This window comes from Symphalangus syndactylus, chromosome 11 (genome assembly GCF_028878055.3).
Source record: "Symphalangus syndactylus isolate Jambi chromosome 11, NHGRI_mSymSyn1-v2.1_pri, whole genome shotgun sequence".
NCBI lineage: Eukaryota > Metazoa > Chordata > Mammalia > Primates > Hylobatidae > Symphalangus > Symphalangus syndactylus.
In genome coordinates this window covers 21,314,643-21,341,805 of record NC_072433.2, presented here as the reverse complement: position 1 = coordinate 21,341,805, position 27,163 = coordinate 21,314,643, and the positions used below count along the sequence as shown (strand labels likewise).

Genomic DNA, 27,163 nt, shown 5'->3' with positions numbered 1-27,163 from the left:
ATAAGTAATTTTGACAAATTCTTTGTTCTCAATAGGTCATAGATGAGATAGGGAACTTCAGCAGAGCAGATCGTGGTTTGCAAAAAGCTCATAACAAACTACAGGAAGCTTGTGAGTTCCTTCAGAAACTAAGAGTCTTAACCCCAAGATTTTCTAAGCCAGTTCAGGTAAGCGGAGGGTGACTGGGAGGGAAGAAGATAGGAGAGAGGGAAAAGTGGAAAACAGAAAAAGAGAATCTCAGGCTGGGTGCGGTGGCTCACGCCTGTAATCCCAGCACTTTAGAAGGCCGAGGCGGGCGGATCACATGAGGCCAGGAGTTCGAGACCCGACTGGGCAACATGGCAAAACCCGTCTGTGCTGAAAAAACAAAAATTAGCTGGGCTCGGTGGCGGGCACCTGTAATCTTGGCTACTTGGGAGGCTGAGGCACAATAATCACTTGAACCCAGGATGGGGAGGCAGTGAGCCAAGATCCCGCCACTCCACTCCAGCCTGGGTGGCTGAGAGACTGTCTCCAAAAAAAAAAAAAAAACTAAAGAGAATCTGGAGATTGTGCCTTATGCCAAGCTTAGCATTATAAAGACTGTATTTGAGCCCAGAAGTTCGAGGCTGCAGTGAGCCATGATTGTACCACTGCACTCCAGCCTGGGAAACAAAGCAAGACCCCATCTCTTAAAAGTAAAATTTTAAAAAGCAATCATAGGCCAGGTGTGGTGGCTCACACCTGTAATCCCAGCACTTTGGGAGGCCAAGGCAGGAAGATCACCTGAGGTCGGGAGTTCGAGAGCAGCCTGACCAACATGCAGAAACCCCGTCTCTACTAAAAATACAAAATTAGCTGAGCATGGTGTCTCATGCCTGTAGTCTCAGCTACTCAGGAGGCTGAGGCAGGAGAATTGCTTGAACCCGGGAGGCAGAGGTTGCAGTGAGTTGATATCATGACATTGTACTCTAGCCTGGGCAGCATGAGTGAAACTCTGTCTAAAAAAAAAAAAAGAAAAAAGCAATCAAACAATTCAGGGGTGTATGTTTGCTTTCTAATCCTCCCAGGTTAATCTCATCAATTCCCTTATTTACCTGAGTGAGGAGTTACTTAGGATCCCATTTCAGAACAACAGTCTGAGCTTCAAAGTTCCTGCGACTGTCTGCCCCTTTCATTCCTTCAACAATGCCACCAAAGCTGGAGAAAGAAGTTGGCTGGAATCCAAGAGTGATACTGAGCAGGTAGGCGCCAGATATGCAGGTGGCCAGATCTGCTTAGAAGCATTTTAATCTTGACAGGTCCACGTATCACAGCCTCTCCCCAGACCTTTAAAGATAATCTTGCTGAAGTTTGTGCTGCAGAAGAAACTCCTCTGCCAAGCCTTCTCCAGGGTCTCCCCACCTCACCAGTAAGCCAAGGTTCCCTAGTGCTGTAATCAAGTGAAAAGGACTTAGGGGCTGGACCCAGTGGCTTACATCTGTAATCCGAGCACTTTGGGAGGCCAAGGCAGGCAGATCACCTGAGGTCAGGAGTTCGAGACCAGCCTGGCCAACATGGCAAAACTGCATATCTACTAAAAATAAAAAATGAGCCAGGTATGTTGGCACGTGCCTGTAATCCAAGCTACTCAGGAGGCTGAGGCAGGAGAATCGCTTGAACCCAGGAGGCAGAGGTTGCAGTGAATCGAGATCATGCCACTGCACACCAGCTCAGACAACAGAGTGAGACTGCATAAAAAAAAAAAAAAAAAAGAATTTAGGCAAGTGTTGGCATAAAGCAAACACTCAATAGGTTATGTTTGCTATTCACATGAAAAGATGCTCAACATCATTGGTCATTAGGGAAATGCAAATCAAAACTAAAATGAGATACCACTTCACACTCCAAAAGACAGAAAATAACAAGTACTGGCAAAGATGCAGAGAACTTGCCACCCTATCCATTGTTCGATTATAAAATGATGCAGCCGCTTTGGAAAACAATTTGTCAGTTGCTTAAAATGTAAAAAATAGAATCACCATGTAACCTAGCAATTCTACTCCTAGTGTCTACCCAAGAGAGTTGAAAACATGTCCATACAAAAACTTGTACACTCATGTTTGTAGCAGCATGGTTTAATAGCTAAATAGCCAAAAAGTGGAGATAACCCACGCATCTATGATCTGATGGATGGCCAAGTAGAATCTGGTCTATTCATACAATGGAATATTATTCAGCAACAAAAAGGAAAGAAGTCCTGGTACGTGCTCCAACATGTGCTTTGAAAACATTATGCCAGGTGAAAGAAGCCCATCACAAAAGACTGTATGTTGTGGTTCATTTATATGATGTGTCCCAAAGAGGCAAATCTGTAGACACAGAAAGTAGATTCATGGTTGCCTAGAGCTAGAGGGACTAGGGATGGGGGAATGGAGAGTGACTACTAATGGGTACCAGGTTTATTTTATTTTATGAGACAGAGTCTCACTCTGTTGCCCAGGATGGAGTGTAGTGGCGTGATCTGGGCTCTCTGCAACCTCTGCCTCCCGGGTTTAAGCTATTCTTCCACCTCAGCCTCCCAAGTAGCTGAGACTACAGGCGCATGCCACTATGCCTGTCTAATTTTTTGTACTTTTGGTAGAGACAGAGTTTCACAATGTCGGCCAGGTAGGTCTCAAACTTTTGACCTCAAGTGACCCACCTGCCTCAGCCTCCCAAAGTGCTGGGATTACAGGTGTGAGCCACCACACCCGGCCACCAGGTTTATTTTAGGGAGGATGAATCCTAAAATTAGATTGTGGTGATGGTTGCACAACTCTGCGAATATGCTAAAAAACGTTAAATTATATACTCTGAGTGGATGAATTGTATATGTGAAAGTTACCTCAATAAAGCTGTCATTTAAAAACTCTATCATGAGCAGGTCTAGGGCAATTATATGATGGGGCAAAGGCATATTTCCTTGGCGGGCCCTCTTAGTTTGAGTCAAAGGATGGTAAGTCTTTAGCCAGGTTGCAAGTACTTTCTGTGAGATTCCAAGGCCCTCTCTAAGAAATACCACCCTTCATTACAACACTGTGAAAATTCACCTTCCAATCTTCTCCAAAACATTATTTTACTAACATAAGGCACGGGTTTTACAAGTCACACACTGTTTTCCTCTCCATGCAGGTAGAAGACATCCTGGAAATGTCCTTGGTGGAGTTTGGGAATATCGGGGAAGCATTTCTAGAGCAGAACCAGTCTCCCGAGTCTTCAGTGACTTTGACCTCTTCCATTGCTACTCTGCTGCTGAGCAGGTTAATGGGAGGAAGGAACAGGGAGAGTTTCACTGTGTTTTCCACTTTCAGAGGACATACAAAAATTGACTTCCATTTTAACTTTTCTCATTAGACAAAACATATCAACTTTACCGCTGAGCTCTTACACTCTGGGTCACCCAGCCCCTGTGAGGCTAGGCTTTCCGTCGGTTTCAGCTTTGAAGGAGCTCTTGAATAAACACCCAGGAGTTACTGTCCAAGTGAGTGTGAAATTGATTGTGATCAGAATGAAAATGGGATCTGATGGCCATGTAGGCATTTGGGTGAAAGTAATGTACCATGAAATGTAAGCTGAACAGACCAGAACAGATGAGAGAATTTATGTAGCATTCGTTTTTATTTTACACTGGCAGGGATAGAGTCCTCTTAAAAATGATCCACTGTAGAAATTGGGAACATTAAACAGATTTCTGGATTTAACTAAATTTCTGTGTTGTAATTTGAATTGATTTCAACTCTGCAGTTTGTTTTTTGTTGTTGTGTTTTTTGTTTTGTTTTTTTGAGATGGAGTCTCAATCTGTCACCCAGGCTGGAGTGCAGTGGCGCGATCTCGGCTCACTGCAACCTCTGCCTCCCAGGTTCAAGCAATTCCCCTGCCTCAGCCTTCCAAGTAGCTGGGATTACAGGTATGGGCCACCACGCCTGGCTAATTTTTATATTTTTAGTAGAGGCGGGGTTTCGCCATTTTGGCCAGACTGGTCTGGAACTGCGGACCTCAAGTGATTCACCCGCCTGAGCCTCCCATAGTGCTGGGATTACAGGTATGAGCCACCATGCCTGGCCTCTGCACTATTTACAAAAACTGAGACTATCTAAGTAATTGTTGACTCAGTATACCAACCCAGTCATATCAATATATTGTATTTCTTTCAGCAGTTACCTGACAAATACAAGTAGCATTGTTGCCTTATCCTGAAGAGCAGAATAGTTACTTCCTAGTAAAAAGAATCCTGTAGATATAAAGATTAAAAATAATAATTCTGGGGGTCCCAAGTATAATTCTTCTTTAATTTACTATTTCTCATAGAGGTTATAATGGGTAATGTTATATCATTTGCGGTATTAGTAGGGGGCACATCCCAACATTTACTTTAATACATGATGTCCAGCTGGGCGTGGTAGCTCAAGCCTATAATCTCAACACTTTGGGAGGCTGAGGCAGGCAGATTACTTGAAGCCAGGAGTTCAAGACGAGCCTGGCCAACATAGCGAAACTCCATCTCTACTAAAAATACAAAAATTAGCCAGGCATGGTGGTGTGCACCTGTAGTCCCAGCTACTTGGGAGGCTGAGGCAGGAGAATCGCTTGAACCTGGGAGGTGGAGCTTGCAGTGAGCCAAGGTCGCGCCACTGCACTCCAGCCTGGTTGACAGAGCATGACTCTTTCTCAAAAAAATAAAAATAAATATATACACACAGACGTGTATATACATATATGATATATCTTTCTCTTGGGGTCATTTAAAAATATTTCAACAATGGATAAAACTGGACTTTTCTTTGTGTTTAGATAACAGGACTAGCTTTCAATCCCTTCAAGGATTTGGACAACAGAAACATTGTTGGAAGCATTGGAAGTGTGTTACTAAGCACTAATCGTAAATTGCTCCAAGTCCATGATTTAATGGAGGACATTGAGGTAGGAACTGATTCTTAGGGAATGAAATAGAAGAGAATGGGATATTCTGGAACACGATGGAAGGATGCAACAACTTAAAGGGAATTATGTTAGACTGATGGCAGTGCCATTGTTTTGTTATTAACATCTTAGGGACTTTTACAAAGAGATACACCTTATCCTTAGAAAAAGTGTTTTAGAGGGCCAGGTGCAGTGGCTCATGCCTGTAATCCCAGCACTTTGGGAGGCTGAGGCAGGCAGATCACTTAAGGTCAGGGGTTCCAGACCAGCCGGGCCAACATGGTGAAACCCCGTCTCTACTAAAAATACAAAAATTAACTGGCATGGTGGTGGGCGGCTGTTTATCCCAGCTACTCTGGAGGCTGAGACAGGAGAATAGCTTGAATCCAGGAGGTGGAGTTTGCAGTGAGCTGAGATCGCACCGCTGCACTCCAGCCTGGGTGACGGAGTAACGCTTGGTCTCAAAAATAAGAAGAATAAGAAGTGTTTTAGGTCTTGGACTATGTCCTTATCCTTAACCCCAGCAGTATTAGCTACTAACATCCAATGAGGAAGACCTGGCTGGGCACAGTGGCTCATGCCTATAATCCTAGCATTTTGGGAGACTGAAGCGGGAGGATTGCTTGAGACCAGGAGTTCAAGACCAACCTGGCCAACATAGCAAGACCCCATCTCAAAAAAAAAAAAAGAGGAAGACCAAGGACATTTCCTTACCTTATCAATATAAAGGATTTTGAAAGACATCAATGGATGGACCATTATAATGATTAACTGTCTCTTATTCTAGATCATGCTCTGGAGAAATGTGAGCGTGGAAACCACCCATCCCACCAGCCTCAACATGAGCACACATCAGCTTACAATCACAGTGAACATCACTTCCTTGGAGAAATCTCTAATAGTGAGCATAGATCCTGACACTCCCCTTCTAATGACGCTCTACCTGGGGTTTCAGTATCAGCCTAACTGCACTCACTTCCACCTGAACATCACCCTTCCGAAGGATAAGGTGTGGCAAAAAGGTAAAACCCAATCAGCTGTCAGAAACTTACTTTGATTTCTTTTTGCCTAGGATGGAGTGCAGTGGCACCATCATTGTTGACTGTAGCCTCAAACTGTCAGGCTCCAGGGATCCTCCTGTCTTAGCCTCTTAAGTAGCTGGGACTACAAGTGCACACCACCATGTCCGGCTAATTTCTTTAAAAAAATGTTGTGGGCCTGGCGCAGTGGCTCACGCCTGTAATTCCAGCACTTTGGGAGGCCGAGGCGGGCGGATCATGAGGTTAGGAGATCAAGACCATCCTGGCTAACACAGTGAAACCCTGTCTCTACTAAAACTACAAAAAAATTAGCCGGGCACGGTGGCAGGCCCCTGTAGTCCCAGCTATTCAGGAGACTGAGGCAGGAAAATGGCGTGAACCTGGGAGGCGGAGCTTGCAGTGAGCCGACATCGGGCCACTGCCCTCCAGCCTGGGCGACAGAGCCAGACTCCGTCTCAAAAAAATAAAAAAATTTTGTGGAGACAGGGTCTTGCCATGTTGCCCAGGCTGGTCTTGAACTCCTGGCTTCAAGCAATCTTCCTGTCTCAGCCTCCCGAAGTGCTGGGATTACAGACATGAGCTACTGCATGTGGCCATGTTTTTTTTTTTCTTTTTTAAAAAAATTTTCATTTTGAGATAATTGTAGATTTGCATTTAGTTATAAGAAATAACAGAGACAGGCCAGGCGCAGTGGCTCATACCTGTAATCCCAGCACTTTGGGAGGCCGAGGCAGGTGGATCACCTGAGGTCAGGAGTTGGAGACCAGCCTGGCCAACATGATGAAACCCCATCTCTGCTAAAAATACAAAAAATTAGCTGGGTGTGGTGGTGGGCACCTGTAATCCCAGCTACTTGGGAGGCTGAGGCAGAAGAATTGCTTGAACCTGGGAGGCAGAGGTTGCAGTGAGCTAAGATCGCACCATTGCACTCCAGCCTGGGCTACAGAGCAAGACTCTGTCTTTAAAAAAAAAAAAAAAAAAGACAGGCTGGGCACTCGGTGGCTCATGCCTGAAATCCCACTGTAATCCTAGCACTCTGGGAGGCAGAGGCAGGTGGATCAACTGAGGTCAGGAGTTTGAGACTAGGCTGGCCCACACGGTGAAACCCCATCTCTACTAAAACTACAAAAATTAGCTAGTCATGGTGGTGCACGCCAGTAATCCCAGCTTCTCGGGAGGCTGAGGCATGAGAATCTCTTGAACCCAGAAAGCAGAGGTTGCAGTGAGCTGAGATTGTGCCACTGCAGTCCAGCCTGGGTGAGAGAAACCCTGCCTCAAAAGAAAAAAAAAAAGAACAGAAACAGCCTGTATACCTCTCATCCAGTTTCTCTGAATGGCAGTGTCTTGCATAACTATAGTATATCACAAGCAGAAAATAACATTAATACGATCACTGATTTTATTCCGATTTCACCAGGTTTATAAGCACATTTCTGTATGTGTGTGTATTGAGTCCTGTGTGATTTTACCACATGTGTAGACACATGTGACCATGAAATGCATTTTTTTAAAAGATTGATTATAGGATGGATAAGGATATGTACGTAAGGAAGCAGATTTAGTAAGATGTAAATTGTAGAATCTAGTTAATGCTTATATGGTTATTCCCTGTAAAATTCTCTTTTTATGGTTGAAGATTTTCATAATAACATGTTGAGACCGACAGCAGAAGTAAGGTTTACAGCACCATGAGTTACATATATTTTGCATTTGTATATTCTAGATGACTGTATATGAAATACGTCCTATGTATCTCAACTTTATTTCTAATCTTAGATTTGAGGAAGAAAGGCCTGATGATATCTCAATAAGTCTTGGTATAAGATCAGAATGACTGTATTGTAGTTTAGAAAAAAGAATTTCTGAGACATAACATTAAAGTTAAAAATGTCTGGCCTGGTGTAGTGGTTCACCCCTGTAACGCCAGCACTTTGAGAGGCCAAGGCAGGAGGATCACTTAAGCCCGGGAGTTTGAGACCAGCCTGGGCAACAGAGCGAGACTCTGTCTCTACAAAAAAAAAAAAAAAAAAAAAAAACAGTTGTGGTGGCGTGCACCTGTAGTCCTAGCTACTTGGGAGGCTGAGGCAAGAGGATCACTTGAGCCAAGGAGTTCAAAGCGGCAGTGAGTTTTGATGATACCACTACACTCCAGCCTGGATGACAGAGCAAGACACTGTCTCTAAAAAATAAAAATTCCTGATATATATAAATAGTGCCCAGATATACTTGATCAAAAACATGCTCTGTGGGTATCAACTTTAAATGTAGTACTGAAAAGTCTTAACAAGAGCTACACTTTTGTATTTATTTTTACGTTAGGAAAAATCTGAATGGAGAAGCATGCTACAGTCTCCCATCATGACCACCTTCCATATTGGAAAGAACTTTCTCTGGCTCTCCCATGGGCCCCGCTCACACAGTAACAATCACTTTTAAGTTCTTGCTTTTAGGCAAAGTCCCTGAGGCAGCAATGCTCACTACCGGGCTGCCCACTACAGAGTCTGTGTGAATTATCAGCGGGCCCTGCCCAATTCCAAAGGCGTACTCAGTTTTGTTTCTGTTTCTGCTTCTGTTTTGAGACAGAGTCTCACTGTGTCGCCCAGGGTGGAGCACAGTGGTGTGATCTCGGCTCACTGCAGCCTCCGCCTCCTGGGCTCAAGTGATTCTCATGCCTCAGCCTCCCAAGCAGCTGGGACTGCAGGCGCATATACCACCATGCCTGGCTGATTTTTTTGTATTTTTAGTAGAGACAGGGTTTTGCCATGTTCGCTAAGCTAGGTCTCAAACTCCTGGGCTCAAATAATCCTCCTGCCTTAACCTCCCAAAGTGCTTGGATTATAGGCGTGAGCCACTGCGCCTGGCCATGCACTCAGTTTTTCTTGATGATCTTGGCAATGATACGTCATTCAGAGCTGGAAGGGACCTTCGGGAACCTTGTTTTGAGAGACAGGACTATTTGAAAGATGAGAAAGCTGAGACCCAGAGAGACTGAGTGACTCGCCGCAGCCCCTACCAGCCAGCTGGTGACAGAGCCAGGCCCGACCTCCGGGCCCTGGCGTGCAGTCCTGGGCTTTGTTCCTGAAGCCACCCTATCCCTATCTTTGCTTCACCCTGGGGTTTGTTTTGTTACCTTAGTCTTCTATCTGCTAACTTAGGTGTGTGATCATTTCATTTTTCTAAACCTTGTAATACATTCTAAATCATTAGACCTAAATGTTCACATGCCAAAAGAATATAATTCTTTTTTTTTTTTTTTTTTTTTTTTTTGAGACAAAATCTCATTCTCTTGCCCAGGCTAGAGTATAGTGGTGCAGTTTCAGCTCACTGCAATCGCCACCTCCCAGGTTCAAACAATTTTCCTGCCTTGGCCTCCTGAGTAGCTGGGATTACAGGCTCACGTCACCACACCTCACTGATTTTTGTATTTTTAGTAGAGATGGGGTTTCACCATGTTCACCAGGCTGGTCTCAAACTCCTGACCTCAAGTGATCCACCTGCCTCAGCTTCCCAAAGTGCTGGGATTATAGGCATGAGCCACCGCGCCCAGCCAAAAGAATATAGTTCTTTACTGGAACAGCAGTAATCCAGAGCCTAGGATTGTATCACTGGTGGTTTTCTTTCAAATCATTTGTGACTCTAGGTTTATCATGTTCTCATTTGTAAAATATTAATAATAGATCCTTTAGAAGAGAGGTTCAATGGTGTTTTTGTTCCATTTGATATACAAGTAAGCACTCTTCTTTGTTCCAAGATGAGGAGTACACGTGGGTGCTGACTCCAGAGCATCTAGAGCACGGGATTGGCACCTACTATATAACAGCTGTGCTGAGTGAGAGGCAGGAGGGTGCTCAGCAGACACCCAGCTTGGTCTCAGTCATCACGGCCGTCACTCAGTGTTATTACTGGGAGATCCACAACCAGACATGGAGCAGCACCGGATGCCAAGTAAGAAACTGAGCCGCTTCTTGGGCCTCTCTTCTGCTGTAGCCGCCGTTAAAGCCAATGCATCCGTTACCTCATTTGGGACAGCCTAGAAAGAAAAATAATCAGGAGGTTTGACATAACTCTGCCTGGGCAAAAGGAGAAGGAGGGTTGTGTTTGGTGGGCAGGGCGAGTGTGATTCTTCCAAGCAGGAGCAGCATTGTGCTTTATCTTTGTGATTTCTTTCTCAAACACAGTCCAGGGTGAGTCTGACAATTATGGATAAAATAAAACAGCATGTGGAAGCCATCAAATTCTACAAGTATTAAATATGTTGTGGGTGGGTAAAATGAAACCTCTTGCTAAACGAAAGAGAACTTTTGTAGCTCAAGAAATATGTTCTCAGATTCTTGTACCTTCCAGGCCAGGTGAGCACAGGTTGTCACTTTTGTAATTATTACCTTGTTCCTGGTGTCCAACTGCTTTAAAGCAGCACTATTACATTTGTACACTCATGATTCTGTGAGATCCTGCCTGATGAAAGTCCTGGTTTGGTTGCTCAAAGAATGTGGTGTAAGGTCTTGCAAATCAGGAAGCTGTTCTAAAAAGAGCTGAGAAAGTGCCATCTAGATTGGGAAGAGAAGGAAAGATAATTTTTTTTTTTTTTTTTTTTTTTTTTTTTTGAGGTGGGATCTCATTCTGTCCCTCAGGCTGGAGTGCAGTGGCATGTTCACGGCTCACTGCAGCCTCAACCTCCTGGGCTGAAAAGATCCTCCTGCCTCAGCCTCTCAAGTAGTGGGGACTACAGGCATGTGCCACCATGCCTGGCTAATGTTTTAGATTTTTGGACAGACGGGGTCTCGCCATGTTGCCCATGCTGGTCTTGAACTTCTGGGCTCAAGCAATCCTCCCACCTGCACTTTGGGAGGCCAGAAAGAGGATGATGATGATTTTTATTATTACTTTTAGACGGAGTTTCGCTCTTGTTGCCCAGGCTGGAATGCAGTGGCACAATCTCGGCTCACGGCAACCTCCGCCCTGCTGGGCTCAAGCAATTCTCCTGCCTCAGCCTCCCGAGTAGCTGGGATTACAGGCATGCCACCACCACGCCCAGCTAATTGTATTTTTAGTAGAGACAGGGTTTCTCCATGTTGGTCAGGCTGGTCTCAAACTCCCGACCTCAGGTGATCTGCCCCACCTTGGCCTTTCAAAGTGCTGGAATTACAGACATGACAGAGAGAGGATCCTTAGGAAGGTATCTGCACCATTCATAGCCTCAGGCAGTCATAGCTGGACAATGGCTATCAAGCAAATCTATAACCAGCATGTTAAAATGTAGATTCTGAAGCAGTAGCTCTGGTCAGGCCTTTCTAACAAGCTCCCAGCTGATCCCAGTGCTGCTTGTTAGGGAAACCATACTTCAGAGAAGCTTGAGAGCTTTTCTCCTTTCACAGCACAGACCCACTGACTGCAGAAGGCATCAGATATTTCCCACCTCCTTGAAGCACGTTGAAGTGCTTGGACTCCATGAAAGGAATTGAGCTGCCCCAAGTACAGCACAAGAGGTCTTCCAAAGGCAGACTAGATTGGGCCTCCAGGACTTAACTCTGTGCCATGGAAAGAAGTAGTCGTAATGACAATACTGGAGGATTTTCATCCACGAAACCAAACACAGAATTGGTAGCTTCCATGTAATCACCTACTGACATATTTTTAAATGTTATGCAGAAATGTTCCAACATATGGAAAGTCATAAAGAATAATAAAAACCATTGCACATTCACCTTTATCAATGTTAGTATTTTGCTCTGCTTCAGATTTGCTTAAATAATAAAACATTCAGGAATAGTTGAAGCCCTCTGTGTATCCCCCTCTAGTCTCTCCTGCCTTCCCTTCCACCAAAGGACAATAACTACTGGCCTGAATTTGGGGGGGAATTCATTCTTTCACCAAATATTTATTGAGTGTCTTCTATGTACCATGCCCAAGTCTAGGAACTAGAGACACAGTAATGAACAAGACAATATCCTCATGAACTGACATTCTGGAGAGGGAAACTGACAATGAATAGATAAATAAGTATTTTGCACGCTTCTTAGGCTTTGTGCAAATGGCATTATACTGTACATATCTCTTGTTTTATTCACTTAGCATTTATCCATGTTGATACATCTACCTCTAATTCATCCATTTTTAAAATTTTTATATTTATTTATTATTTATTTTGGAGACAGAGTCTTGCTCTGTCGCCCAGGGTAGAGTGCAGTGGTGTGATCTCGGCTCACTGCAACCTCTGCCTCTCAGGTTCAAGCAATTCTCCTGCCTCAGCCTCCCAAGTAGCTGGGACTATAGGCATGCGCCGCCACGCCTGGCTAATTTTCATATTTTTAGTAGAGATGGGGTTTCACCATGTTGTCCAGGCTGGTCTCAAACTCCTAGTCTCAGGTGATCCTCCTGCCTCAGCCTCCCAAGGTGCTAGGATTACAGATGTGAGCCACCACACCCGGCCAATTCATTCATTTTTAACTGCTATATAGAATTCCATCCATTTGCCTCTGCTTACTTATGTACTTGTTAATTTGTATGTTCTGCTATTGAACATGTAAGTTGTTTCCTATTTTTGATAATTATAAACAAAGATGACAAAACATTCCTTTTCATATATCTTTATACACATGTGCACAGTTCCCCTAGAACATATATACACTCAGAACTGGAATTGCAGAATTCAAAGAGTTTGTGCTGCTTCAGCTGTACTAGATGTTGCTAAATTGCTTTCCACGTTGGTTTTACCAATTTATGCCATCACCAGCTGTGAATGAGAGAACCAGGCACCTCTTTCCATCTCTAAATTGCTGGTGTTTGTTTTATGTCTGTCCCTTCCTTAGCACTCTGTCCGACTAGAATCAACGTCTTGATTCTAATTCCAGGTTGGGCCACAGAGCACAATTCTGAGGACACAGTGTCTCTGTAACCACCTGACCTTCTTTGCCAGCGACTTCTTTGTCGTGCCCAGGACCGTGAATGTTGAAGACACAATCGAACTGTTCCTTCGCGTGACCAACAATCCTGTTGGGGTGTCACTGCTGGCCAGCCTTTTAGGATTTTATGTGATCACAGTTGTGTGGGCTTGGAAAAAGGATCAAGCAGATATGCAGAAGGTAATGAGATTTTGATTTCAACAGATTTGCCATGATGTCTTGAGTAATTAAATAAGATGAGGGAAAAAAACACCTTTGTCAAAAGAAGCAGGAAGCCTGTTACTGAAAGGCATAGAAATTCAAGTGAAACTTTTCTTAAATTTATCTTCATGTCTACTGTCTCAAGACCTGAGAACTTTTTCTCTCCATTTTTTTTTCCCTCTGGTTCCAAGATTGGACCCTTGTGGGACTCCTTTTAGGACAGGAATGAGCCAAAAGAAAACACTAGCCAGGTACAATGGTGGCTCATGCCTGTAATTCCAACACTTTGGGAGGCCAGGGCAGGAGGATGACTTGAGCTCAGGAGTTCAAGGCCAGCCTGGGCACCATAGCAAGACCTTGTCTCTACTAAAAATTAAAAATAAAAAAATGAGCCTGGCATGGTGGTGCGTTCTTGTAGTCCCAGCTCCTTGGGCAGCTGAGGTGGGACACTTGAGCCCAGGAGCCTTGAGGCTGCAGCGAGCTATTGTTGTGCCACTTTACTCCAGCCTGGGCAACAGAGACCCAGTCTCCAAAAAGAAAAAGACCTAGAGAACTTAACTAAAGTCAAATGCAAGTTTATCTTACTTTATACTTTGGATATGAAAGTTATATGTAAGTTGGCTGGGTGCAGTGGCTCACGCCTGTAATCCCAGCACTCTGGGAGGTCGAGGCATGTGGATCACCTGAGGTCAGGAGTTTGAGACCAGCCTGGCCAACATGGTGAAACCCTGTCTCTACTGAAAATACAAAAATTAGCCAGGCGTGGTGGCACGCACCTGTAATCCCAGCTACTCAGGAGGCTGAGGCAGGAGAATTGCCTGAGTCCAGGAGGCAGAGGTTGCGGTGAGCCAAGATCATGCCACTGCACTCCAGCCTGGCCGACAGAGTAAGACTCTGTCTCAAAACAAAGGAAGTTATATGTAAATAAAATTATAACTTAATGTAACCGGCCAGGTGAGGTGGCTCACGCCTATAATCCCAGCACATTGGGAGGCCGAGGCAGGTGGATCACTTGAGGTCAAGAGTTCAAGACCAGCCTGGCCAACATGGTGAAACCCCATGTCTACTAAAAATACAAAAATTAGCCGGCTGTGGTGGCGCATGTCTGTAGTCCCAACTACTCAGGAGGCTGAGGTGGGAGGATCACTTGAACCTGGGAGGCAGAGGTTGCAGTGAGCTGAGAATGCACCACTGCACTCCAGTCTGGGCAACATAGCAAGACTCCGTCTCAAAAAAATAAAAATATAACTATAATATACAAGAAATTTATATGGCATGTTTTTTAAAACAAAAATCTTTTGACAGCCTCTTCTTTCCATGTGTTTGTTCTTCCTATGTTTTCTTGCACTTGGAAATTCTAGAATATGCCAAATGTTCATTTCTTGTTGCCCTGGGTGTAGGGTTGTCAGCGTTAGTAAACAAAAATACAGGCTACCTAGTTAAATTTGCATTTTAAATAAATAGTGCATCGTTAGTGTAAGTGTGCCCCAAATTATTCATAGTTTATCTGAAATGCAAATTTAGCTGGGTATTCTCTGTTATCTGGTGACTGTACCTAAGTGGGAGGGGGGTGGAAGGATTTAGAGGCCCAAGACCTGATCAGGTGATTCTATGACTATTTCACTTGAGAGGCACAGGCCCTGGAGGTTCAGGCCTCATCCCCACTTGAGTGGCTTAGGTCTGCTCATGCGTCTGTCTGCTTTCTGCGGGGCTGCCACACCTGCCGGAGTGCATCCTCCTGCTCCTTGGCTGGAGGAGGCAGGAGCTATACCAAGTAGAGGCTTAGTAAGTTGCATGGTTCTGCTTTTCTTGCAGGTGAAGGTCACTGTCCTGGCTGATAATGACCCCAGCGCTCAATTTCACTACCTTATTCAGGTCTACACCGGATATCGAAGAAGGGCTGCTACAACAGCTAAGGTTAATGAAATAAATTGTTCTTCACATTGCCTTGTGTCTTCTGCCACATGAGACACACTGAGTTGGTGATATCCTGGCAACCAACAGCACTTTAAAAGAGATCAGAGATGGGTATTTTCTAGTTCTAAACTGTACATGTGGGCCGCACGTGGGGGCTTATGCCTGTAATCCCAACACTTTGGGAGGCCAAGGTGGAGAGGTCACCTAAGGTCAGGAGTTTGAGACCAGCCTGGCCAACAAGGTGAAACCCCTTCTCTACTAAAAATGCAGAAATTAGCTGAGCGTGATGGCCCATGCCTGTAATCACAGCTACTCAGGAGGTTGAGGCACGAGAATTGCTTCAACTCGGGAGGCGGAGGTTGCAGTGAGCCGAGATCACACCACTGCACTCCAGCCTGGGTGACAGAGCAAGACTTCGTGTCAGAAAAAATATATATATACTACATATATGAAGAATTCTCTATGCTTGTCTAAGATCCGAAAGACTTCGTCTAAATAGTTTTCTATGTCTTCATCTTTCTCCTTAGGGATAAACCCAAAGAATCGCGTTAAAATTCCTTATATTTTATCTTTCCCTGTCTCATTGTAGGTTGTCATCACCCTCTATGGATCAGAGGGACGGAGTGAGCCCCATCACCTCTGTGACCCCCAGAAGACAGTCTTTGAACGAGGGGGCCTGGATGTCTTCCTTCTCACCACTTGGTCGTCTCTAGGGGACCTGCACAGCCTTCGGCTCTGGCATGACAATTCTGGCGTCAGTCCCTCCTGGTGAGTACTTATATCCTGTTGGCTGTTGCTGCTGCTTTGTGGATCCAAGAGAGAAGAAAGCAGATCACTACAATAAATAACAGTAAAGCTTTGAGCCAAATAGTAACAAATGACTATTAGATTTCAGTTTTAAAGCTATCTACAAAGAATAAGCCCTGGAAAGAAGTGTGAGAGATTAACAATGTGATTTTTTTTGGATAGTAGAATAATAGATGCTTTGTTTTCTCTAATTTCATTTTCATTAAATGTCATGATTGTGAACAGCAAGTAACACCAATGAAATATTGCCTGAAAGTGCCACAAATTAAAAGTATTTCTAAATATGAAAAAATATCCTTAAAGACTAACTTTAGTAAACAACTATCTACTGACAGTCAAACTTTGAGTCAAACTTAAGAGCTTAAGGGCAGGGCGCAGCAGCTCACGCCTGTAATCCCAATACCTTGGGAGGCCAAGGCAGGAAGATCACTTGAGGCCAGGAGTTTGAGAACAGCCTGAGCAACATAGGAAGACCCCGCCTCTACAAAAAAAATTCAAAAAAAACTGCCAGGCATGGTTGTGTGCACCTATAATCCCAGCTACTCAGGAGACTGAAGTGGGAGGATAACTTGAGCCTCAGAGGTTGAAGCTGCAGTGAGCATGTCTGCACCACTGCACACCAGCCTGGGCAACAGCAAGACCCTGTCTCGGGGGGAAGGAAAAAAAAAAGGCAAGATCTTAAGGAAGGAGAAAGAATTACTGTAAGAGATGTGCCTGAGGAGTTAGAGAAATAACTAGACAATGATAAAGTCCTTGAACCTAACATGTGTTAGGTTCGAATGATTCAGCATCTTCCTTCAGCAGCACCCGGAATTAGGAGAGCTGCTAGAGAAAGTAGATGATACAATTAATTAAGAATGAAGATTACTGGTTCCTTGGAGTTAGGAAAAAAGAGAAAAATGAAGTGGAAGTCTTAAGGCTCACGCACTCAATCTGTTGCTACGTGTTGCCCACCCACAAAGAGCATGCGGTCTGCCTAAATTTGTTAGCAAAATACGTTTTTCCCCCTAGGCTAGATGTACCAGCCATGGGCCAATAGAGCCTAATAACTTCCTTGCTGCTTCCATTCTGTTCCAGTATGCACAAATCAGCTTGTAAACCATCCTTCCAGTTTTATTTAAAAAGGTGAATAATGTATAGTAAGTACTTGAAAAGATGTTCAACGTGGTTAGTCATCAGTAAATGAAAATGACAGAGCACTAGCCATCCATCAGAATGGCTTAAATTAAAAATTCTCACAAAAGGCCGGGCGCGGTGGCTCATGCCTGTAATCCCAGCACTTTGGGAGGCCAAGGCGGGCAGATCACTTGAGGTCAGGAGTTTGAGACCAGCCTGGCCAACATGGTGAAACCCTGTCTCTACTAAAAATACAAAAATTAGCCAGGCGTGGTGGCACATGCCTGTAATCCCAGCTACTCGGGAGGCTGAGGCAGGATAATTGCTTGAACCTGGGAGGCAGAGATTGCGGTGAGCAGAGATGGTGCCACCGCAGGCCAGCCTGGCAACAGAGTAAGACCGTCTCCAAAAAAAAAAAATTCTCACAAAACCAAGTTTAGGGGAGGATAGGGAGCAACTGAAACACTCACACACCCCTAGTGAGAGTGTAAAATGGTATGGCCACTTCAGAGAACAGCTTGCCAGTTTCTTGTGAAGTTAAACATACACTGACGATGTGACCCAGAAATCACATTCATAGGTATTTACCCAAGATAAACAAAAACGTGTCCACTACAAGACCTGTACGCATATATTCATAGCAGCTTTATTAATAGCCCAAAACGGAAAACATCACAAATGCCTATCAAATGAATAAACAAATGTTAGTATATTCATTCAATGCAATACTACTCAACGAAAAGGAAACGATTGTTACATATGACTACATAGATGAATTTTTTTAAAATTATGCTTAGTGAAAGCTGTACATAAAGAATGTATAGGCCAGACACAGTGGCTCACACCTCTAATCTCAGCACTTTGGGAGGCCACGGTGGTTAGATCACTTGAGGTCAGGAGTTTGAGACCAGCCTGGGCAACATGGTGAAATTCTGTCTCTACAAAAAAATACAAAAATTAGCTGGGCATGATGGCTCATGCTTGTACTCCCAGCTACTTGGGGGGCTGAGGCGGGAGAATCACTTGAGCCCAAGAGGTGGAGGTTGCAGTGAGCCAAGATTGCACCACTGCACTCCAGCCTGGGCAATAGAGCGAGACCCTGTCTCAAAAAAAAAAAAAAATATATATATATATATATCATATGATTCCACACATATGAAATTCCATAAAAGGCTAACTATTCTATAAAGACAGAGGACAGCAGATCATTGTTCTCCTAGGGCCAGGAGTGAGGGGGCAGGAGGTGACTGGAAGGAGTGATAGGGAGCTTTTTGGGGTGATATTTTGATGGTGTATAAACATTTGTCAAGATGCATTGAACTGGCCAGGCATGGTGGTTCACACCTGTAATCCCAGCACTTTGGGAGGCCAGCGCGGGTGGATCACGAGGTCAGGAGATCGAGACCATCCTCGCAATGACGGTGAAACCCCATCTCTACTAAAAATACAAAAATTAGCCGAGGGTGGTGGCTCCTGCCTGTAGTCCCACCTACTTGGGAGGCTGAGGCAGGAGAATCGCTTGAACCCGGGAGGGAGAGGTTGCAGTGAGCCTAGATCGCGCCAGCCTGGGCGAGAGAGTGAGACTCCGTCTCAAAAGAAGAAAAGAGTGAGACAGAGTCTCACTCTGTCACCCAGGCTGGAGTGCAGTGGCACGATCTCGGCTCACTGCAAGCTCCGCCTCCCGGGTTCATGCTATTCTCCTGCCTCAGCCTCCCAAGTAGCTGGGACTACAGACACCCACCACCGTGCCCGGCTAATTTTTTTGTATTTTTAGTAGAGACGGGGTTTCACCGTGTTAGCCAGGATGGTCCTGATCTCCTGACCTCGTGATCTACCCGCCCTGGCCTCCCAAAGTGCTGGGATTATAGGCGTGAGCACTGCGCCCGGCCAAAAAAAAACATGTTGACGAGAGAAATTTAAGTGGTTTCATGACATTAAACACAGACCCTTGGAGAAAATAGCATCATTACAGTAAAGGAGGAGGTTTGCCGATTAGTTGTGTGGTGAAATCAAATAGGTTGAATAATCAGGTATCCCAGAGGACAGGGGTGTGAACGGCTGAAGTTACCGGAGAAATTAATGATAAAACACTGTGGTTGGGAAAAGGATGAACTCTCAGGGCCTATGACTCTGTGAAGTGGGGATGATGAGGCCTGTGAAGCAGGAATGAGACTAAGTGGAGTGCGAAGTCATTAAGGTCAACGTTAAAGACCACAGCCCATTTACGCCCCCGGTTGGTGAAAGGCAGGCAGATGAGATATTTGAAAAGGTGGCAAGCCACTGTCACATATGGGACAGAGAAAGGTTATAAAAAGTATAGATACATACTGATCTATTCCTAGGTGAGAAAGGTTTGCAGTCTGGTGTCTGGTACATGAACTCCCTTAGAAGTTGGGAAGGGAAAGATAAGATCTACTCTTGCTTCTTTTTTTTGTTTTTTTTTTGAGACAGAGTCTCATTCTGTCACCCAAGCTAGAATGCAGTGGTGCAATTTCAACTCACTGCAGCCTTGACCTCCCGGGCTCAAACAATCCTTCCACCTCAGCCTCCCAAGTAGCTCAGGACTACAGGTGCACACCACCACGCCCAGCTAATTTTTATATATTTTGTAGAGATGGGATTTTGCCATGTTGCCCAAGCTGTGCTCAAATGCCTGAGCTCAAGCAATCCTCCTGCCTCAGCCTCCCAAAGAGCTGGGATTATAGGTGCGCACTGCCATGTCTGGCCTCAACTTTCCTTCCTTTCCTTAGTTCTTGCCTTGCAATGAAACAGTTCATTTACTTCAATAGTTTACTAATGGTCCCAGATTACGTCTTACTACAAACAACTGATTCGGGCCCACCTCCCTAATGTGATTATCTTCATTTTACTATAGGTATGTCAGCCAGGTAATTGTCTGTGACATGGCGGTTAAAAGGAAGTGGCATTTCCTGTGCAATTGCTGGCTGGCTGTGGACCTCGGAGACTGTGAGCTTGACCGGGTCTTCATCCCAGTTTCAAAGAAAGAGCTCTTTTCCTTTAGGTACTGTTGGAAAATTACTATTAACAGTGAATATTGATGTTCACTATTAATTGAATTGTTCACTGTTGAATTGTTTTTAATGCAAATTAACCTTTTATTAATGTATTATTTCAAACATACATAAGCATTACTGTTGTGGTTGTAAATGGTGTAACCATTACCTTAAAAATCAGAAGGAAGACAAAAAGAGATTTGCAGTATAAAAATTATAAATATTGCCCTTATTTTCTGAAACTGTTTACCTAGAGAATCATAAATAATTTACTAAGATATCTAGGAATAAAACAAAGGCTCAAATCAATGGAATATAAAAAGGATACCACTACTTCTATGATACAAATATTTATGAGAACAAAATATAAAAATAAAGTATGAGAGGGCTGTAGCCTTCAACTGACTTTCAAAGACACTAGTAAACTGGCCAGGCACCGTGGCTCATGCCTGCAGTCCCTGCACTTTGGGAGGCTGAGGCAGGCAGATCACTTGAGGTCAGGAGTTCAAGACCAGCCTAGCCAACATGGCAACACCTACTAAAAATACAAAAATTAGCCATGCGTTGTGGTGCATGCCTGTGATCCCAGCTACTCGGGAGGCTGAGGCAGGAGAACTGCTTGAACCTGGGAGGCAGAGGTTGCAGTGAGCCGAGATTGCCACTGCACTCCAGCCTGGGCAACAGAGCGAAACTCCATCTCAAAAAATACAAAGATGCTAGTAAACCAAAATAAAGCAATGTGGTACTGGTGAATTCACAGACCAGGAGAACAGTATAATGTACGTATCGACTTCTGTATCTTTCTAAGTATCCATGTATCTTTCTATGTCTCCTGAATGCTAAACATGAGAATATGACTAGGAGAATATACCTCTGCTATCTTGACCTTCTTCTTATCTTCAGCCTTCTGGTTCAATATTAGGGCTCTCGGCTTTTTCCTCATGGGAACAAGATGATTGCAAGAGGCCCAAATACCATATCCTGGCCGGGCATGGTGGCTCATGCCTGTAATACCAGCACTTTGGGAGGCTGGGGTGGGCAAATCACTTGAGGCCAGGAGTTTGAGACCAGACTGGCCAACATAGCAAAACCCCATCTCTACCAAAAGTACAAAAGTTAGCCAGACGTGGTAGCATGAGACTGTAGTCCCAGCTACTTGGAAGGCTGAGTCAGAAGAGTGGCTTGAACCCAGGAAGCAGAAGTTGCAGTGAGCTAAGAGAGAGCCACTGCGCTCCAGTCTCAGCGACAGAGAGAGACCCTGTCTCGACAACAACAAAACCAACCAACCAAACACCACGTCCTTTCATTAAAATGCCTAAAGGCAAAAAACATGGAGCTGTTTCTTCTGGGACTTGACTCCCGGAACAAACAAGAAATGTGTATTTCTTGTTTCCCCTCCCTAGATGTCCAGAACAGCAAGAAATGTGTATTTCTTTTTTTTTATTTTTATTTTTATTTTTATTTTTTTTTGTTTGTTTGTTTTTTGAGACGGAGTCTTGCTCTGTCGCCCAGGCTGGAGTGCAGTGGCGCAATCTTGGCTCACTGCAAGCTCCGCCTCCCGGGTTCACCCCATTCTCCTGCCTCAGCCTCTCCAAGTAGCTGGGACTACAGGCGCCCGCCACCACGCCTGGCTAATTTTTTTGTATTTTTAGTAGAGACGGGGTTTCACCGTGGTCTCGATCTCCTGACCTCGTGATCCGCCAGCCTCGGCCTCCCAAAGTGCTGGGATTACAAGCGTGAGCCACCGCGCCCGGCAAGAAATGTGTATTTCTTTATTAAGATCTGCTCCAATTACAATTGCTGCCTAACAAATTACTCCCAAAACTGAGTGGATTAAAACAACCATTTTACTTTTGTCTTGGTTTTGTGGGTCAGAAATTCAGTTAGGCCAAGGCTGGGGAGTTTTCCCTTGGGATATTTCATCCTGGCTAGGTCTATACTGATCTGTAAGCTCCTGTGTGTTAGATTTCCAAAAATGATTCGCTCACAAGGTCAGCAGGGGGCGCTGGCTGTCAACTGAGCGCTCATCTGTGGCTGTCAACAAAGCACCTATGTATGGCTTCTGCGTGGCAACCTCAGGAGAGTGGCATTTTTCACAGCGGTGGCTGTCTCCCTCCAGAATGGGCAGTTCAACAGAACTAAGTAGGGGCTTTAGCCTTTTATGTTCTAACTTTGAAAATCAGATTGAAGGGGAAGGGCCAGTTACGGTGGCTCACTCCTGTAATCCCAACACTTTGGGAGGCTGAGGTGGGCAGATCACCTGAGGTCAGGAGTTCGAGACCAGCCTGACCAACATGATGAAACCCCTTCTCTACCAAAAATACAAAAATTAGCCATGCGCAGTGGTGCATGCCTGTAGTCCCAGCTACTAGGGAGGCTAAGGCAGGAAAATCATTTGAACCCGGGAGGTCGAGGCTGCAGTGAGCTGAGATCACTCCAGCCTGTGTGAAGGAGCAAAGACTCCAACTCAAAACAAAACAAAGAAATAAGTCTTGAAACTAAAAATCATGGACTCCCAGCAAGCAAGAAGTAGAAAAAAAAAAAAAAAGAATGAGATCCTGTCTCTAAAACAAAAACAAACCAAAAATGTAAATTTTAAGTTGTGTGTTGCTTGTGTATAGGAATAAACTTGTAGAAATTTTCTGTCCTTTACCAAAACTTAAGGAGTAGTGAATACTGTTTCCCCTCCCTAGACCTGATACAGTTCTAGGTTTGTTTTGTTTTGTTTTGATTTTTGAGCTAGGGTCTCACTATGTTGCCCAAGCTGGTCCCAAACACTGAGGCTCAAGCAGTCCTCCCACCTCAGCTTCCCGAGTAGCTAGGATTACAGGCATACACCATTGCATCCAAAGTTCTAGTATTTTTTAAAACATATATAGGTGTATTTATTCAAACATACTCATTTTTGTTGTTGAAATGTGATTTTTTATCTGTTTAATCTCTGTGTTTCCAATAGAGGAATGACTGTGAATCTAATTCTCCTTCAGTTATGTAAGTTTTTACCATGTAGACATGTTTTATATGTCTATTGGATGTTTATTAGGAGCATTTAAGTGCATGTTATTTCTTCTGGATACATTTTTCTTTATTATATAGGTCTCCCTTTGATCTTGTTGACACTTTGTATCTTAAATTCCATTTTATATTAACTAAAGAAAGTTGACATACTGATATTATTTCTATTGTTCTTTTTACTTTCAGCCCTTTTTATGGTTTTGCTTAGAGTTACGTCTTGCAAGCAACATATAACTGGATGTTTAAAAAACCAGATCTAATAATCTCTATCTTTTAATACATGAGTTTAATATGTTTATATTAATTATGATTGCCAATCCATTTGGACTTACTTTACTGTATTATTTTGCATTATTTGTTATAATCCATTCTCTTTCCTTTATCTACTTTCCACATTGTCAAATTGATACGTTTTGTGGCTTTTTTTTTTTTAAGGTTCTCTGCCTCTTGGTTGGTTGGTTGGTTGGTTGTTTTTTGAGATGGGGTCTTGCTCTGTCACCCTAGCTGGAGTGCTGTGGCATGACCACAGCTTACTGTAGCCTCAACCTCGCCGGCCTCAGGTGATCCTCCCACCTCAGCTTCCTGAGTAGCTGGGACTACAGGTGTGTGCCACCATGCCTGGCTAATTTTAAAACTATTTTTGTAGAAACAGGGTCTCACCATGTTGCCCAGGCTAGTCTTGAACTCCTGGGCTCCAGTGATCTGCGTGTCTTGGTCTCCCAAAGTGCTAGGATTACAGGTGTGAGCCACCATGCCTGACCACTTCTTGTATTTTTAATCTTTGCTGGTTTAGAAAACTATGCATTGTATTTTTTCCTCTTACTCCTCTTCTTTTTCCACTTCCTGCTTCTGTTCCTTCTCTTCCTCTTCCAATTGTTTTTATTGGTTACTTTTAATTTTTAACACACTTTTTCTCTATGTTAATTTTCTAAGAATGTTTCTTCTGCCTGAACATGACAAAGAATTAGCAATGCTTTAACCATTCTTGAGTAACCTCTCTTCCAATTCCCATGTTTTAAATTACTCTCTAGTGTTACGGTTTTACCATCTGGTTTTTAGATGCACAAAAAAGGTTTTTCCTTTCATATTTCACAGTTAAATATATTAATAATATATTATGAATTTCTCTGTTTATTCTAGTTTTCTGTATTCTTTGTTTTTGGTTTGTTTGTTTAGTTGGTTGGTTTTTGAGACAGAGTTTTGCTCTTGTTGCCCAGGCTGGAGTACAATGGCACAATCTCGGCTCACCACAACCTCCACCTCCCAGGTTCAAGTGATTCTCCTGCCTCAGCCTCCCGAGCAGCTGGGATTACAGACATGCGCCACCATGCCCGGCTAATTTTGTATTTTTAGTAGAGACGGGGTTTCTCCATGTTGGTCAGGCTGGTCTCAAGCTCCTGACCTCAGGTGATCCGCCCACCTTGGCCTCCCAAAGTGCTGAGATTACAGGTGAGGACCACTGCTCCCAGTCTAGTTTTCTGTATTCTTTTCGTGGCTTTTTTTTTTTGAGATGGGAATCTTGCTCTGTCACCCAGGCTGGAGAGCAGAGGTGCAATCTCGGCTTACTACAACCTCTGCCTCCCAGGTTCAAGCAATTCTCCTCAGTCTCCAGAGTAGCTGGGATTACAGGCATACCTGCCACGCCTGGCTAATTTTTTGTATTTTAGTAGAGATGGAGTTTCACTCTGTTGCCCAGGCTGGTCTCAAACTCCGGCGCTCAAGCAGTCTGCCCGCCTCACCCTCCCAAAGTGCTAAGATTACAGGTGTGAGCCACTGCGCTTGGCCTTTTTTTTTTTTTTTTTTTTTTTTTGAGATGGAATCTCTGTTGCCTAGGCTGGAGTGCAGTGACGTGATCTCAGCTGACTGCAACCTCCACCTCCTGGATTCAAGCAATTCTCCTGCCTCAGCCTCCTGAGTAGCTGGGATTACGGGCGCCCACAACCACGCCTGGCTAATTTTTGTATTTTTAGTACAGATGGGGTTTCACCATGTTGGTCAGGCTGGTCTCAAACTCCTGACCTCAGGGGGGATCTGGTCACCTTGGCCTCTCAAAATGCTGGGATTACAGGCATGAGCTACCATGTCCAGCCAGTTTTCTGTATTTCTTATCATTACTCTGGGCTTTTTTCTTCTTGTTGAAGTAGCTCTTTTAATAGTTCTAATGAGAAGTATGTGTGTGTCCATCTTTACTCTTGACTCATAGTTAGCTATTTAACTGGATAGAAATCTTTTGTTATTTTTCCCTTAACACTTTGAAGATTTTAATACATTGTCTTCTGCCTGTGGAGCAGTTCCTAAGCAGAAACACTGTGACAGCTATATGGCTGGCTAACAACACTTCCATTTGGCTTGTAAGAAGACAGTGAGCACAGATGAATTTATCTTCTTAATAGATTGACCCTTTAATAAAATGTCCTTTGTCTCTAGTAATAATGCTTGTCTTGAAGTATTATTTTGTCTTATGTTAGTATAGCCACTCCAGCCCTTTTTGATTGCTGTTTACATGGAATACCTTTTTCCATTTTTTTAGTCCAATGTCGTGATCTTGGCTCACTGCAACCTCCTGGGTTCAAGCAATTCTCCTGCCTTAGCCTCCTGAGTAGCTAGAACTACAGGCACGTGCCACCACGCCTGGCTAACTTTTGTATTTTTTTAGAGATGGGGCTTCGCCATGTTGCCCAGGCTGGTCTCAAACTCCTGACCTCAAATGATCCTCCCACCTTGGCTTCCCAAAGTGCTGGGATTACAGGCGTGAGCTACCACTACTGGCCCATCCTTTTAATTTCAATTCATTTGTGTCTTCATATCTAAATTATGTCTCTTGTAGACAGAATACAGTTGGATTAGGCATTTTTTTGGTCCATTCTGCCAGTCTCTATCTTTTAATTTGTGAGTTTAACCTATTTACATTTGATATAATTACTAATAAGGTGAGGTTTATATCTGCCATTTTGCTATTTGTTTTCTATATGTATTATATCATTTTTGTTCCTCTATTTCTTTATCACTGCCTTTTTTTTAATCACCATCACAGATGGGATTCAACAGTTACCCACACCTACTGGCATAGAATCTCCCAGTGGACATCACTGCCTTCTCTGCGTTAAATGGATATTTTCTAGTCTGCTGTATTCTTTTGTCATATCTTTTACTATATATTTTTAAATTATTTTCTTTATGCCTCCCCTGGGGATTATGATTAAAATTCTAATTTATGACAACCTAGGTGGATTACTATCAACTTAATTTCAATAGTATACAAAAACTTCACTCCTATAGCTCAGTTCCTTTCCCACTCCTTTGTGCTATTGTTGTCATACAAATTACATCTTCATCCATTGTGTGTCCATCAGATAGATTCTTAATCACTGCTGTGTGTAGTTATTTTTTAAGGCAGAAAAGTTGCAAGCTATATATTTATGTATATGTTTACGCTATTTTTACAATTTTTAAAATTATGGTAAAAACACATAACATTTACCATCTTAACCATTGTTAAGTGTTCAGTGCAGTCTTAGTATGTATATTCACATTGTTGTGCAACATAGCTCCAGAACTTTTTCACTTTGCAAAACTGAAACTCTACACCCATTCAACAACTTCCTGTTTCCTCCCCCTTCCAACCCTTGGCAACTATTCTTTCTATTTCTATAAATTTCATTACTTCACATTCCTCATGTAAGCAGAACCACACAGTATTTGTCTTTCTGTGACTAGCTTATTTCATTTATCACAATGTCCTCAAGGTTCATTCATGTTGTAGCATGTGCAAGAATTTCCTTCCTTTTTGGGCCAGGTGTGGTGGCTCACACCTGTAATCTCAGCACTTTGGGAGGCCAGGGCAGGTGGATCACCAGAGGTCAGGAGTTCGAGACCAGCTTGGCCAACATAGTAGAGATAGGGTTTCAACCAAAATACAAAAATTAGCCAGGCATGGTGGCAGAAGCCTGTAATCCCAGCTACTCAGGAGGCTGAGGCAGGAGAATTGCTTGAACTTGGGAAGTGAAGGTTGCAGTGAGCCAAGATCATACCATTGCACTCCAGCCTAGATGACAAGAGGGAAGCTCCATCTCAAAAAAAAAAAAAAAAAAAATCCTTCCTTTTTAAAGCTAAATGATGAGCCAGGTGCAGTGGCTCACACCTGGAATCCCAGCGCTTTGGGAGGCTGAGACAGGTGGATCACTTGAGCTCAGGAGTTGAAGACCAGCCTGGGAAACATGGCAGAACTCCA

The 27,163-nt window shown here is 43.8% G+C and overlaps 1 protein-coding gene across 1 annotated transcript in view; it reads left to right on the top strand.

Annotated features, from left to right (window-relative positions):
* The window catches only part of PKD1L3 (polycystin 1 like 3, transient receptor potential channel interacting), an 84,052-nt gene that overhangs the window by 16,828 nt on the left and 40,061 nt on the right, over positions 1 to 27,163 (top strand). The window contains 11 exon segments of the mRNA XM_055298487.2: positions 36 to 167; positions 1,050 to 1,223; positions 3,133 to 3,260; positions 3,355 to 3,481; positions 4,792 to 4,920; positions 5,708 to 5,942; positions 9,712 to 9,905; positions 12,812 to 13,042; positions 14,879 to 14,980; positions 15,570 to 15,748; positions 19,779 to 19,925. Coding sequence (XP_055154462.1) covers positions 36 to 167; positions 1,050 to 1,223; positions 3,133 to 3,260; positions 3,355 to 3,481; positions 4,792 to 4,920; positions 5,708 to 5,942; positions 9,712 to 9,905; positions 12,812 to 13,042; positions 14,879 to 14,980; positions 15,570 to 15,748; positions 19,779 to 19,925 — 1,778 coding nt within the window.